The sequence below is a fragment of the Apus apus genome, chromosome 8 (assembly GCF_020740795.1).
Source record: "Apus apus isolate bApuApu2 chromosome 8, bApuApu2.pri.cur, whole genome shotgun sequence".
Classification (NCBI taxonomy): domain Eukaryota; kingdom Metazoa; phylum Chordata; class Aves; order Apodiformes; family Apodidae; genus Apus; species Apus apus.
In genome coordinates, this window is record NC_067289.1 from 21,370,532 (window position 1) to 21,385,123 (window position 14,592).

A 14,592-nucleotide genomic window follows, 5' to 3' on the forward strand; every position below is an offset into this window, starting at 1 on the left:
TGGTGTGTGGAAAGAAAGGCATAACAGCATATGTACTCGATCACAGAAGGAGCTGAGGATCACTGGAAGGAGAGAGAGAAATCCCTCAGAACTTTCACTGAGGAGCGCTGAGAGCCCAGTACTCAGGTTTTTCTGGGGAGCCTACTGAGTGGTCTGCTCCCTCCTCTGCTCATCTAGGACACTACAAAGCTGTAAAGTCCTCAAACTTTTGCTTGTTAGCTCAAAAAGCAAGCTTGACTGTTCTTACCTCTGCAAGCCCACACAAATTCAGCCACTAAGAAAGGCAGCTATCCTGCCTGCATGGTGTACATGAAAGGTTTTGAGACTGAGCGTAAGAGGAAAAAGAACCTTTACATTGGCAATGGGAGAGGCAGCATCATATGCTACATCTGCCACGTGCTGGGGACAACCATTAGGGACCTTGTGACAGGCACCCAACCAGCTCTCTGCAAGTTCCTCCAGCAAGGGGGGGCTGAAGGGACAGAGAGGAAGCAACCACCAGGTGTTGCAAACCTGCCTTTATTGTGCAACTAATGGGCATGCCAAGACAGCCCCTGAAAAGCTAATTTAAAGAGGATTTATTCCTAACAAAAACACAAACTGAAAGCAAGGCAAGTATAAAAGTGATACTGTTACCTGTAAATTATCTTGTATTTTCCATCCCTCCCTTTATCTGATAAGGCAACCTCGTAGGTACAGGTGTAAGGCAAACCATTGTTGTGTCTGTCTGCATTTAGGAGGCCAGTGGGAGGTGACCAGGAAAGTAAAACTGTTCTTGCTTGAATATTTGTAACCTATAAAAGAAACATAAATTGCTCTGAATTCCAAGAAAAACACTGTCCTCTAAGTGTTTGCTTTTTTGCTTCCATCTTCACAATCAATTTCTTGTGGAAGAGAAATTTCAGGGCTAGAAGTGAAAAGTAAAGGGTCAGAAATGGTGATCAACAACAGAAAAATACAGATTTATGGCATAAACTCAATAACCTGTAACAAATGAGGAATACAGAGATGTCCCCTGCAGTGAGCTGCCTCATCACTGTCTGAGCATCCAGCAAGGATGCTCACAGCAGTCTGGAGGTACCTGCTGTTGTGGCCATTATCAGAAGGCAAGTGGAACTAAGTGAAACAAAGACTTGATCCTACAGATTGTTTTATAAGCAATTATTTTTCCAAATCTTTTGTTAGGGAGATTCTCTAATAAAACTCTCATTTTCTTCTTTTTTAGTCATCCTGCTTCTACTTTTAATTTGAAACTGCGATCATTCAACTGCAAATAAATAAACAAACAATCTGCAAGGTTACACTGACTCAGAAGCGTAAGGGGAAATCATAAGAGAAGTCCAACTCGTCAGTTAAAAATTACACTGCAAATCAATCCCATTGTGCCCTGAGGGAAAGGCTGCATGGATGATCTACAGCACTCCTGGGTGCAGCTCTACAGTGATGCCTCAATGGCAGATGGGTGAGGATTCTATTTTAATAAAACACAGAAGAAATATCTCAAAGCCCTGCACCAGACTAACTTTATCACCTCCCCAGTGCAGCTGTATTCTTCTAAAATCTCAGGTCCAAATGCCTCCAGACTGACCGAGCTCCTTCTCACCAGGAGAGCCTGCCAGCACGGGGCCAGAGACATCATCCATCAGCTGCATGTACCAAACAGCAGCTTCCCAGAGGACAACCTTCTGTTATCAGACCAAGAAAGAAGACGACCAAAAAAACCTATCAAACCTCCCCACCACTGTCTCAAAAGAAATAGAAATAAGAAACAATGGTTGCATTTGCTGTCTTGAAAAGACAGCACAACATTTTGATGAATCTCTTCTGAAAAAAGCCCAGGGAAGCCTCAAGACCTCCACAGCCTCAAGCTCTCTGCCACAAACTCTCCACTTTTCATAATGAAAATGACTGCATTTTTCTTTCAAATTGTACTGAAAATGTAAAGAAGTTTTTTTAGTTAGCCTTCATGAGGAGGAATCAAAGCACAAGGTTTTATATTCTTTACTCTTTTCTCCTATGCATCAAATTTCACTGGTTCTATAATTTTAACAGATTTTTCCAACACACAGGGACAACGTTGTTATTTTAGAGGGTCTAAGATGAATTATGCAGGCCCTTAGTTACACATTTCCTGCACTTCTATTGAGACAATTGAAACACCTTACCCATTGATTTGATAATGAAATTTCAGCAATCAGCTTTCAGGGACTGCTTGTTTACAAATCCAGCTTCTGGGTTTGTTTATATAATGGAGAGTATTTCACTTCTCACATGAAAACACATTGCTTCCAGCTGAATAGCCCTGCAACTGTTGTATGTGTGCCCAATATATCAAGTAGATTCTTTCTAAGCAAGTCATAAATCTGTTTTTAACAGACTGACAAGTAGGTGACACCACAAAACATCTCATCATAATTTAAACACCATGCTCTCAAAAGTGCAAGATTTTAATTTATAGCTGCACACTTCAGCTTCGCCAAAAAAGAAAAAATCTCTATCCAACCTAATGTGAAAAATAAGTAGTAAGGCAAGAAGTTTTAAGGAGTATCAAGCTTTCTTGCATGAATTTTCATGGGATTTCTTGCTCTAGTTGCCTTTTTCTGATGCTGTGAAATCAGTGCTTGCTTCAGAAACTTGGGACCAGTGAAAACTGACACAGGATTAGGTAGCTTATAAGAATTTCAAATTATTTAAATAAGACAGATTAAGATACATTTTTGAGATATATTACACATATGCATATGAATGAAATAGTGATGAAGTCGTTTATAGTTTTTTGATCAGAAAACTGGAGAGTAAGATTCAAACAGACTTTTTTTAAAACACGCATTACTACTATGCCAGCTCAGGCCATCAACACAGTTTCTTTTATTATGGAAATATGCTTGCATAATTGTTTTTCATAAATTCAGACTGACTTGGAGCTGCAGGCACGACATCCTGCCAACGTTCTATTGAACTGTATTTCCCTCTGACTGCTCAAAGAACACACACATATATACTCTTCAGCAATCCGTATAAAGTTAGGGCTTTTATCATTCCTTAAAATAAGTCTTGTGCGGATTAACCACTAGAAACTGTGAAGTCTGTAATTCTGAAGTCAGTGTGCAGACATGTCCATGCAGATGATACCAGTCCAACCCCAGGTGCGTGCTGCTCCAGCTACACCCTTCATTTCTTCCTGCTCTAGGGCTAAGCGGGGCGGCTGGCCGGCCGGCCCACAGAGCTGTGGGTCCAGCTTCAAAAATAAACACCAGAAATCCTTCCATACAATTCTGAGCTGCACTGAGTACACACAGCAAGTGTAGCAAAGCAAGCCAGGGGTCACCGCCTGCATGATAAAGTCAGAAAGGCAAATCTCTCCACTCCCTGGGTACAGAAAGCGGAGCAGTACTGTGCACGTCAGAGCCAGCTCTGGGAATGGATTTATTTGTATGGCAAGAGATAACCCTATCTGCTGCTAACAGGCCTGATATGGTATCACGTTCACCAGCCAAAGGTGTATCTCTTCCTTACCTGATTTAATGGCCAAAGCCACCACTTAACTTCACTGAGGAACTCCTACCTGGAGCAGGGAGCATTAGTTTTGCTGTGAAGAAGGGTAAGTTAAATAAATGGTGTTCTGCTACACTGAAAATAACAGCAGGCACTTGCAAACCATCTCAGTAGCTTTAACTCCAACTTTTGGTGCTCACACCTGGGAAAACAAGGACCTTTCTATAGACAGTGAGCACCGAAACAGATCTGGACCAGCACCTCTTCATGCTGTAAGGAACAGCTCAGCCAATAGCAGGTTGGTGAGCTCAACATCACTACCCAACCTGCAGATGCACTTAGCTGGAAGTAACAACTAGTTTATTGTTCATTAATGCTGCTCTAATTCCACCCCAAATATAATCAGCCAGAGCACCTCTTCACAGGCCAAGCAGGTAACTCTCCATGCTGCTTCCTAGCTACCCCAGCCTGGCTCCTCTGTCCCCAAAATTACTGTGCTGGCTTTCAACAGGCTTAGCCTTTTGGCTGAGACCTAACAAAAGATTCTCCCACGCAGAGTTTTGTATGTCTGGTGAAAAGCACAGTTAATTAGTTTCTGAAAACTTCTCAGTTTACCCAGTAAATGCCTGCTTTCTGTGCGATCAAAACTCGGTGGTGTAAATAATTATTTTATAAAGGCCCCTGGGAAAGAATCCCAACTCCTGCACTACTTTAATAAGGTTACAAGACCGATGAATATCAGCCCTTCCAGTCTTTCAGGTAATGAACAATGTTTCTGTACAACTTTCATTATCTTTCAGATTCTGGGTGAGCATTCACAGGCATCGTGTGGTTGGGGGTTTCATTGTATGTGTGAGAACGACACTGCAAGCAACACTCAGGAGCTCCCCCGAGGGCAGTGGCTGAAAGGCTTGGGGGTCAAAAGAATTCACGGTTATTACCAGGGCGAGATTTTGCTTTTAAAACTATGGCTCTAATCCTGTAATTTTAGGCAAAAATCCTGATGATTAAATATGAGTTTTGCTGCAGAGCAGGTCAGCAGGAGCAGGGTGCCTTTGGGAAGGTCAGACTGATGGCTGAGCTTGGCTCTGCAAATGCTGGGTCCCCACGGGGGGTGACGTCCCCCCGAGCCCTCGGCACCAGCCACGCTGCCCCTGCCACCTCAGAAACCCAGAATCCAGTTTTCCTTCCCTCACTGAAGCCTTTACTGTAATGACCACTTGCTTTGTCTGCAATAATGTGAATTAAAAATATCTTTCATTTTCAATAAGAACATAGGAGAAGGGAAGCAAAAGGATTCCTTTAAATATTCTGCTGTCAAAAGGATAAACTAAGGATTGAATTTACAGCTTGACTGCAGGTCTCTCAAACAGGTAACACCATCTACTATCCAAAACAGACTTTTTAGATATTCATGATTTCAGAAGTGTGTCTATTTTTAATTCAGAGATAGACTTTGTCACACAGAAGTACATGGACAAGCCAGATTAAAGGTGGCTCCAAGCGGTTCCACAGCTGCAGAGTGTCCTGCAGGAGATGCTTGAAGGCTAATCCCTTCTGATGGCTTCAGATGGTGGAGAGAGCTGCTGGCCTGGACACACCCAGGCCATGTGCTGCAGAGCCATAGCATCACTTGGCTTCCACTGACTTACTGCTCTCGGCTCTTTCATTTTAATGGTGTCCTTTCTTTCTACACAACTGCTTTTCTATACATTGTTTTATTTCTCATTCATACAGGCATAAGGCTCACCAACAAATATGGCCCAGATGAATATTTATGCATAAAATAATTCTATCTGATAAAATACCCACTGTGCCCACACATCATGATTCATAGCAATTAGTAGTTTGTGAGACTCCTGTATAGGAGTTTAATTACTCAAAAATGCTGAAGTTACAGGGAGAATAGATAATCCCCAGCATCTTCTCATTAAATGTCATTATTGAATTAGCATTTGTATGTTTTAGATAAGTATTTTTTTACATTTCCTATTTTTTTGAAGTGATTCAAGGTACATTACTTCTGTCTATTTTCAGTTTTTTGCTCCTCTCTGCTTTACATGCTCTGGTTATTATAAATCTAATCATGCAGGGCTCAGAATCCTGTAAACTGCTCAAACAGCTTCTCTCCTCACCTCTATAGATCTAAGTATGAAGTAAAACATTTTTCATGCCAGCTCTCCAGGTCTTTGTAAAAGGCATTTCACTGTGGCATTTTACCAGATGAGCGACATTCAGGTAGTGCTTAATACAAAAATATTGATTCACTCTGAACAACAAACTACCCTAATTCTGTGCTAAGTGCATTTTTTTCATTTTCTCATCTCCCAGAAATTCTCAAGTGTTCAGCATAGTATTCTCACTCATTTCTACATAAAATAAAGCAACTTTCCTTGTTGCAAACAGAAACTTGGGCTGCAGCTCCCTGGTATTTATCATCTCTGCAGGTCTGGTTTAGATTCTGGCTGGCTTTGAACTTGCTCTCATAGATGCCATGACAGAAGGATCCAACACCTACTGATGGAGCGATTCAAGACTGAACACCTTTTGTATTTAGTCAGAACAAAAGTATCCAAGAGAAGAGATCCTAAAAATAAACCCGCCTGTGCTCATGCCTGCCTCTCCCTGAGCTCTGCCAACCCCTCCATGGTCCCTTTGCAGGATTTCTTTTTATCAGCACCTACCCAGTTACTACTTAACCCAGTCTTTACATGAGCTTTCCAACGCTTCTTTTGTTTTGTAGAGCAAAGGAGACAGAACTCCCAAAGCACAGTCATCTACCTCTGCCTCAGGACTTCTTCAAGTGCTTCTTCGGAACATTCATTTAGATCCACAATAACCTTCTGGTTTTAATCTGACACACCAAGCTAGAAAAAACCACCACATTCAAAGGGCTTACCACCAGATTTATTAATTACCTTACCTGGCTGTGGTCACACCCTGCACTGTGATTCAATTTCCATTACAATTCACATGCTTTTATGGCTCAGGCAAACTTAGAATATAGTAATTGCCATTGAATAATGGAATTAGCTTAATTTAATCATGATTACAGACACAAATTGCTCATGACAAATTAAATTAAACTCAGGGGAGAAAGGGTAGGAGCTATGTAAAGCAGCCCAGTGAACTGGGTTCCCCATTGCAGTATGAACACTGGGAGCTGGCTGCTGGCAACAGGTGACTGGTGTGATTCCTGCAGTGGGCAGAGCCCACAAATGCCCACGAGCACAAAAGGTGCTTCAAATTTATTCCCACTGTGTACCAGTAAAATGAGTTAGATACATACAGTGGCAACAATCTATTAAGGAAAAAGTTCAGAGGTGCTCTCCTGTGAAATCACCAGTATGCTATGACACAATCTCCTAATCACATTTGCTATTTTTGTGTGTGGGTGGTAATTTGGGATCACATACCTGTGGTTTCTCCATTCCAGAAAGAATGTCTTGAACCCTTTTTGTTTCTGAATCAAATTCTGTAAAATAATGCAGAAATGGGAAGAAAAATAAATGACCAAAATTAAACAAAAACGTCAACTATGTCAAAAAAATTCTTCAGGAATTGGTAAGTAGGAGAGACAGACACATTACCTGGACACGAGCATCAGCTGTTTTGCTCTTGTGAATTTAAGTTACATGATGGCAAGTATTAAAGCAAAAAAGGAAGGAATTAAACTTCAAGTAATGGCAGGTATTCAGGAAGATAAGATTAATTCTAGAGGTGTCCTCCCCAGTGTTATTAATTGGGATTTGCTTTCACAGAGCAAAACCATCCTATCTCCAAGGCTCGCCTTTGGAAGAGGCCAAGCTCAGTTATTGCTGAACCTACTCCTGGTTTATTAACCAAACACATCCTTACTCCACCATGGGCTGTAAAGCTGGGCCATCCCCCAGTCCACCAGAGCACTGAGCTACCAGGGAGGATAAGCATCCTTGTCCCGAGCGGGGAACACCTGGCTGAGCTGCGCAGGGTGCCTGATCTGACACCCACCCTACAGCTGCCTGGCCTTAAATGCTGTTGTCATTTAATGCTCAAGGCTCTTTCAATAGCCACCTTTCAATTATGGAGATGATAAAGTCACCCCAGGCTAACTGGGATGCCTGGTCAGCCCTAATCTATCCTCTCTCCCTGATGCCTGTGCCTGGTCCAGCAGCTCCGGCAGGGGCTCCACAGTGTTATCCCAGGGCAGGGTACAAAACACAGGTTAATTGAGCACAGAAGGTGCAGCAAAGGTGACTGAGTGGTGGAATCAGTCTTTTCCCCATCCTCCCCTCCCAAAAAAATGTCTTGAGGTAAAACATCAGCTTAGAGTAATGAGGTGTCACAAAGCAGCTTTATTCCTTTTGGACAGCAGCACAGCGAGGCCTCACTTTCCACTACACTATTCTCTAATGGAAAACTAGGAACATATTTTTTCTGGGTTGGTTGGGTTTTTTTGGCGTTTTGTTTTGTGGTTTGGTAATTTGCTTTTTCTTTTTTTAACATGAATGTAAAAACTTTGCTAGAATATGTTGCACCTAAAGCAAAATGAGCAGGACCTCTTCATTAAAAGCATACAGATTTGGCCTAGGGAGCAAAAAAATATTAACAAAGAAAAACTGTTAAGATCACATCAACAGCTTTCACAAATGATTCCCCCAAAGCCTGACCTACTTCTCGTAGCCCAAGAATGTGTCTTTATTTTTGTCTGTGACCTGCTTCAAGAAAGTACATCTTCTTTTTCAAATTCCATGTGCTCAGCTGCCAAAAAATAGAATTGGCTGAATTATGATGGCAGAACTCCAGTGTAAATGCCCATCACTCCCTACAAGAATGCACCTTGGTGTGGAGTGGGGATGACAGATCTCCTGCTCCATGCATTCCTGGATTCCTTTTAGACTCAGCCACTTGGAAAAGAAAGGAGTAATAACAATTCAGGAAAAGAGGATAGCATGATTGTTTTTTTCCACAGTAGATAACCCTTAGAGTGTATTATGAAGTGTATGAACTGGCAGGATTTAGCCAGCATAAGAGAATACTGACTTGAAAACTACACAGATGGACTAAAATGGCTAAGAAAAATGCTGAGATGCTGATCTAAGTGAACATGTTACCAAAGTTTGGGGTGTTTCAGAATTCAAGGCTCCCTTCAGCATCAATACGATTGTGCCACAAAAATCCAGATCTGGAAACTGCATAAATCCTGTAGGCTTATCTTAAAGGGATGCTAATCAGAAGCAGCTTCTGCAGCTACAGAGTGTAACAAAAATGCTGCTACTATTTTATCGAAAGTTTATGGGTATTATGTCACCCCTAATTACAAGCCCCAGAAGCTAAGCGTGAATCATCCTCAACCTTAAATCCCAGCCATGTGGACTGAATTTTCTTTCCTCTCTCTGCTTTCTAGCAAGGATGCTATCTATGTCACACTGACCAGGAGAGGAAAATAAACCCTGAAGCCCAAAGAAATCTCACTTCCCTCTCATGTGAAAAATGATCGCGTTGTACATTAACTAAGTCCTCTGACCCTTGCAGGTCAGGGCTGAAGGTTCAAACTGCTCCAAATACAGGAACTGACTTTAAGGCCTATGGGAGTTGGGTATATCCAGCAAATAAATAATAATAACACCCCCCGAGTATTTAAACCAGAATTCTCAATGAAGAGGCCCACTAAGGAATTATTTTTAGATTAGCTCCTCAAATATGTAGCCTGTTCACAAGGAGAAGGCTCTGAGTACCAGATGCACTGAAGCCTTGGGTTAAGGACACACAGACATTTAAGTGGACAATGTGGATATTTATGTCACCGAGAGTTTAAACAGATAAGCTGCATGTGGAAGAGGATAACTCTTGTTCAAAGATTTTGGGGAGAGGGAGAGAGGCAATGGGACACACACAGATGTAAAGTGACAATGTGGGTGCAAAATTGTAACTTAATCTAAAGTTGATGAATAATACATACGTGGATGGGCCCTGCACCACATTTCCTAATGAGAAAGATGTATCAAATGATGACCATATGCTGACCAACCAAGTCAGATACCACCCATGTGGAACCTCCCAAGGCTTCACACACAAGGCTGGGCAGAAGCAATCACTTGCCCGCACCAACCACTTCGTGGACATGGAGATGCTGTTTCCCATGCCACTGGTTTGCTAATGCCATTAATTATTTTCCCAGAAAAACAGCTAAGAAAGAGAAGTCTACAGTAAGACATGCCCTTTCATCATGGGCTTTGAAATCACTGTACCGTATGGAAAGGGCAGAGTGTGCCTTGCAGCTCTGCACTGAATTAAAACACAAAAAAAACAAACCCATGAATAATAGGTAATGCCCTGTGAAATTAGAACAAATGTAAAATTAAAGACAGAAAGCAATAAATATGTATGAGTGATGTATATAGTAACTTCAGAGAACAACTCAGGTTGGAAGGGGACCACAGGTCATCAAGCCCAACCTCTGTCTGAAAGCTAAAAAAAAACCCCACAAAAAAACAGGGCAAAACTGTCCCAGGACAAAACTTGTTAACAAAACTGAAGCCAGAATTTTTGGGAGAAAGAAGGTAGCTCAGAGAATTTTTCATCTTCTTAGAGCATTTCAAATACTATGTTTCCCATTTCAAGAGCCATAAAAGTGCTCAGCCTTCTGTGGATGGCTAATCTCCTCTCAGTCATAAACATAATTATTCACAGTCTCCTGAGCTAGACTAAGCCAAGGCAAAGGAGACCTGTCATGAACTCCTCAGTAGGATGCTGGTCTTACCTGCCAACCTCTCTCATAATACATATGGTGGCATGCTCAAAACTTTCTCTCAAGCCAAAAAAGAGGTCAAAACCTTCTGAAACAGAAAATGATACAGGGAAAAAAAACACAAACATCTTCTATGCTGGTCATACAGGATCCGTAAAAGCCTTTTGTCCTAGCTTACTATTATTGTTACTCATCAGCCACTGTGGGGCTTGCAGAGACAGACAGGGGACACGCACTCCTTCACTCCTTTCCCATTGGAAACAGAAGTCCAGTCACATCAAGGAAGGGCCCAAGTAACACTTCAGGTCATTGTCCCATTATAGCTTTGCCTCTCAACATCTGTTCCCTACACCTGCCATGGCAAAACTCTTCCTCCTCAGAGGAAGCTGGGGGTGGGGATGAATTCCTTATGAATGCTCAATGGGGTCCTCGGAGGGACAGTACAGAAATCTCAGTTATCTTGTAGATCTCGGAGTCTCATCCATGGTCCAGTTCTCCCAAGTTATAGCACTGGGTTCTCATTTCCAGGCTGTGGGTTATTTGGATCCAATGTTTCAGACTAACCTTTAGCAGAAGAGGAGGCAGCTGTAAGATCTGGACCACATCTAATTTTGGTTTTTTTGGTTCTCTCTTTTTTTTTTTTTTTTCCTCAGAGAAAACTCCACAGACACAACCAACAGTAAATGCCCCTAAAAATTAAATACGTTCTCAGCAGCTGTTTGGTGCTAACAGGGTTTCAATGTCAAGTCTTGCTGAACTAAAGCATTTTATTGTATGCTTCTGTTAGCCTGAATGTATGTTCCTTTCTGCACGTACAGTACAAATATAATTTTCAGATCTTTCCAACCATACTTCTGCACACCAAGCATAGCTTTAAAAAACAGGATTAAAAAAACAAAAGACAAACTATTTGTAATTTCAAGCTAAGTTATAAGTTTCCATGCATAGTTTTCATGTTTGCATGAACAGCAGCTGTGTATGTAAATGGTTTGAAACAGCTAAAAGCTCTAAACTAATTAAGATTTTCCCACTGCAAATACAGATTTTAGGTTTGTTCTGCATTCCTTCCGTTGCAGGGAGGAAAAAGTCCAGCTCAAGACTTAGCTTCTGGCCACAGAAAGTATTTACTGTTTCAACAGCCTTTCCATTCCAAAGTAATGACATCAGCACTTGCACTTTGCAAACTTTCAGGCTAATTCTCAAGCGGAGCTCCGTGCTCACAGATATGCCAGTCATAACATGACATGCTTTCTCAGAATTTGTTCCAGATTTATTGGTGCTGTGACCAGCCTCAATGCTAGGAAAGATCTTTCATCAGTCACGTACCACACAACCTACAACCCGCAAGCAAATGAACTCTTCAAAACACAGCCCAGTTCCTTTTGTGAGCTGCCTGCCAGTGTCAGAGCTTAAGACGCAGAGAAGAACACACAGACAGACTTTTTGATTTCAGAAAATTGTAGAAATATACATTAAAACACTCCTTGTACAAGAAGAAACCTAAACCTGCAGATGCCATAGTGCAGCTGAGTCACCAGAACCGGAGGGGATGTGACACAGTCACCGGGTCCATCCTCCTACGCTGAAACATGATCGTCTCCACCTTGGCCACTCCTGCTGCCTAGTCCATTAAAAAAAAAAAAAAATCAAATAAACAACCTGCTATCCTGTAATCAGGGCAATCTCAAAACTTCCTTGGCTAGGCAGTCATAGTATGTAATTCTTCTCATCATTGGGAAGATTATCTCCCCAACTTTCCCTGCTGCAACTTAAACCTATTCCTTCGCTCCTGCACACCCACTGCTGAGGATTTCATTACCACTGTCTTTGTTGCAGCCTTGCACACACTGGAAGGTGTTTTTTCCTCTTTAAACAAAGCAAGCTCATTCCTTTCACAGATTGTATTTACCAGATGACAGATCCCACTAACTGCTGTCCTCTGGAAGGTTTTGTTAAATAGGTCTCCATCCTTCTGAAGATGTGATACCAGCCTTGGACACCCCACTCCAGCCAAGGCCCCAGCAGCACCAAATAAGCAGCAACATACACATTCCTAGAGCTCGTTTTGAGGTTTCTTCTCTTTGTCTATATGGAGTAACCTGACTTGTTTTTTGCAGTTCACTGTACCTCCCAGAACTACTGTGCACAACTATTACAAAGCAAAAAAAAAAAACAACAAGCAGGTTTGAGAAAAACTGGCTATAAAATGCAAGGCTTTTTGCTCTCGTCTTGATCCAGCTGTTTTTCTTTCAAGGCCATTTAAGTTTTCCTGCTGTCATGTCCTCCTCCCCTCCTTAACCTACCAAGCATTCTCAACCCTATCAGAGCTTGATATGGACTATAATTTAATCAGAATCAATCCTTATCCCATCCTTCAACTCCTTAATGAAAATATTGAATAAAATCAGACCTAGGACAGATTCCTGCCTAATCCAATTTGATGCATCTTTCCAGCTTGTCACAGAGGCACAGTCCAATGCAGGGCAGGGCCACAGATGAATGGCAAGGATACTTGCTGGCTGACAGGTCTTACACTGAGAAGAGCAAATCCAATGTCACCCAGAACACCCAGAGCTTTATGCAATTCTTCTCAGCATCACTACCACAACAGGCAACCCTGGGGAGCTCTTCAGAACCAAAATTTTGAAGAACAAGAATGAACAAGAAATATTTTTGCACAAGAAATATTTATCTTCAAAACAGTCAATCACACCATACTAAAACATAATACACCAAGAAAGATTATTAATTAAGCCTACAAATACACGGATGACATTTCTATTAAATATCTCAAATTCCTGCTAATTACATGAAAGCTAATAAAACACTAGAGATAAAACATAACTGCAGCCCCCACGTCCAAGGTAGAGAGATCAACATTATCCAACTTCAAGAAAAGATCCAAACATTGAAAAATGTTCTAATTCTTCAAAATTTGCTGTGCATAAGCATCTCACATCAATTTTCCATTTCCTTCCCACTGTTGCTATCTCAATCCTCCTGCTAAAATGCCTTACTTGATGTCTATGAGTTTATCTTTCTGTATTGGACCTAGAAGACCAAGGTAGGCAGCAAAAAAACCAAAACAACCCTCCCTAAATAACTGAAAGCAAGCAAAACAAAAACCCTGCACAAACCCCAGAAACTTACATTTGTCAGATCTCAAATAAGAAGAAAAAAAAAAAATAATAAAAAAAAAATCAATCTCTAGCCATCCCGACTCACTGGGACGTAAAGCAAAGGAAAACTGAAGTGTTTGCCTTAACACCACTGTAGTTTAGACATGAATTTAATCTGTGTTTCAGAGATGTCCTGGCCATAGTTCGCATCTATTAACTTCATAGTTTTACCTTGACTGCTTCAGTATCTTACTGGCAATGGGGCAGGATACTTGAAAGCACCAGGAGGGCAAATTCACAACATACAGTTTTGTCTCTCTGCTTCAAGCCTTCCTCCTCTAACAAAAGATACCTGCTATCATCCGGATCAGCATCAGATGTTTTCACATCAAGCAGATGTGGAAGCACTCACATGTACCTAATGAAGTCACTGGTGCTAAAAATTATTTTAAAAATAAATGTAAATGCATTTAATCTTTCATGTGCTCCAATAGTGTTTCGATGCATATTTTTTGCTGGGATGAAGCAAGGAAAATAAGATCAGTTGTAACCTAAAAGGGAAGTGAAACGCTGGATGCAAGGGACAAACGGAGTGTAAGTGACATGTTGGGTTTGTTTTTCTCTGCTTCTTTGCTGCTACTGCTGAAAGACAGCAAAAACAACTCCTACTTTATTGGCTAAAGATCTGAGCAAATTCCTACTGTGAACACGCAGTTGGTCCATTAGAAGGCAGAAAAGGGCTTTCTTAGTAAAATACAGCAATCCCCCATCTCTACCACATACATTTTACATCTTAAGAAAGCACTGTGTACATCCCACAAAGAAGATAACAGAAGCAGTGTGTTGCATATGGCTGCAGCTGGCTGGTTTTGAAGGGACACCAAATTAAACAATGACATAACCCACAGACACAGCAAAAGCCCAAGCTCAATCTGCTGCAACTCCTTACACACAGGACCTCTTCTTGGAGAGCTCTCGTTCATACTTTTGACTTGCTGTAGCTTATTCTGTGTGTCAACACAATTGTTTTTAAAAAAATTGTTTTATTTTTTATTTTCAGCAGCTTCCTGTTTGCTGTTTTGTAACAGCAGCCTGCACGCTATGTGGGTTTGAGAAGACAGCAAAAGCTTAGCAGATAAACAAGGGCTGACTACGCTGGTGGCCACAGGCAGCGGCCACCCCTCTGCCTTTGTCAAGTACACTATTAAAAACGGCCCAGCTGATTCATACGAAAGCAGCTAACCAAGA

At 41.5% G+C, this 14,592-nt stretch overlaps 1 protein-coding gene across 3 annotated transcripts in view; it reads right to left on the minus strand.

Moving 5' to 3' along the window:
• The window catches only part of FNDC3B (fibronectin type III domain containing 3B), a 196,654-nt gene that overhangs the window by 65,472 nt on the left and 116,590 nt on the right, over positions 1-14,592 (minus strand). For all 3 annotated transcript variants that reach the window (XM_051626737.1, XM_051626738.1, XM_051626739.1), the window contains 2 exons: positions 6,912-6,970; positions 637-794 (listed from right to left, as the gene is read on the minus strand). In XM_051626737.1, the coding sequence (XP_051482697.1) occupies positions 637-794; positions 6,912-6,970 (217 nt within the window). The remainder of the gene's footprint in view (positions 1-636; positions 795-6,911; positions 6,971-14,592) is intronic.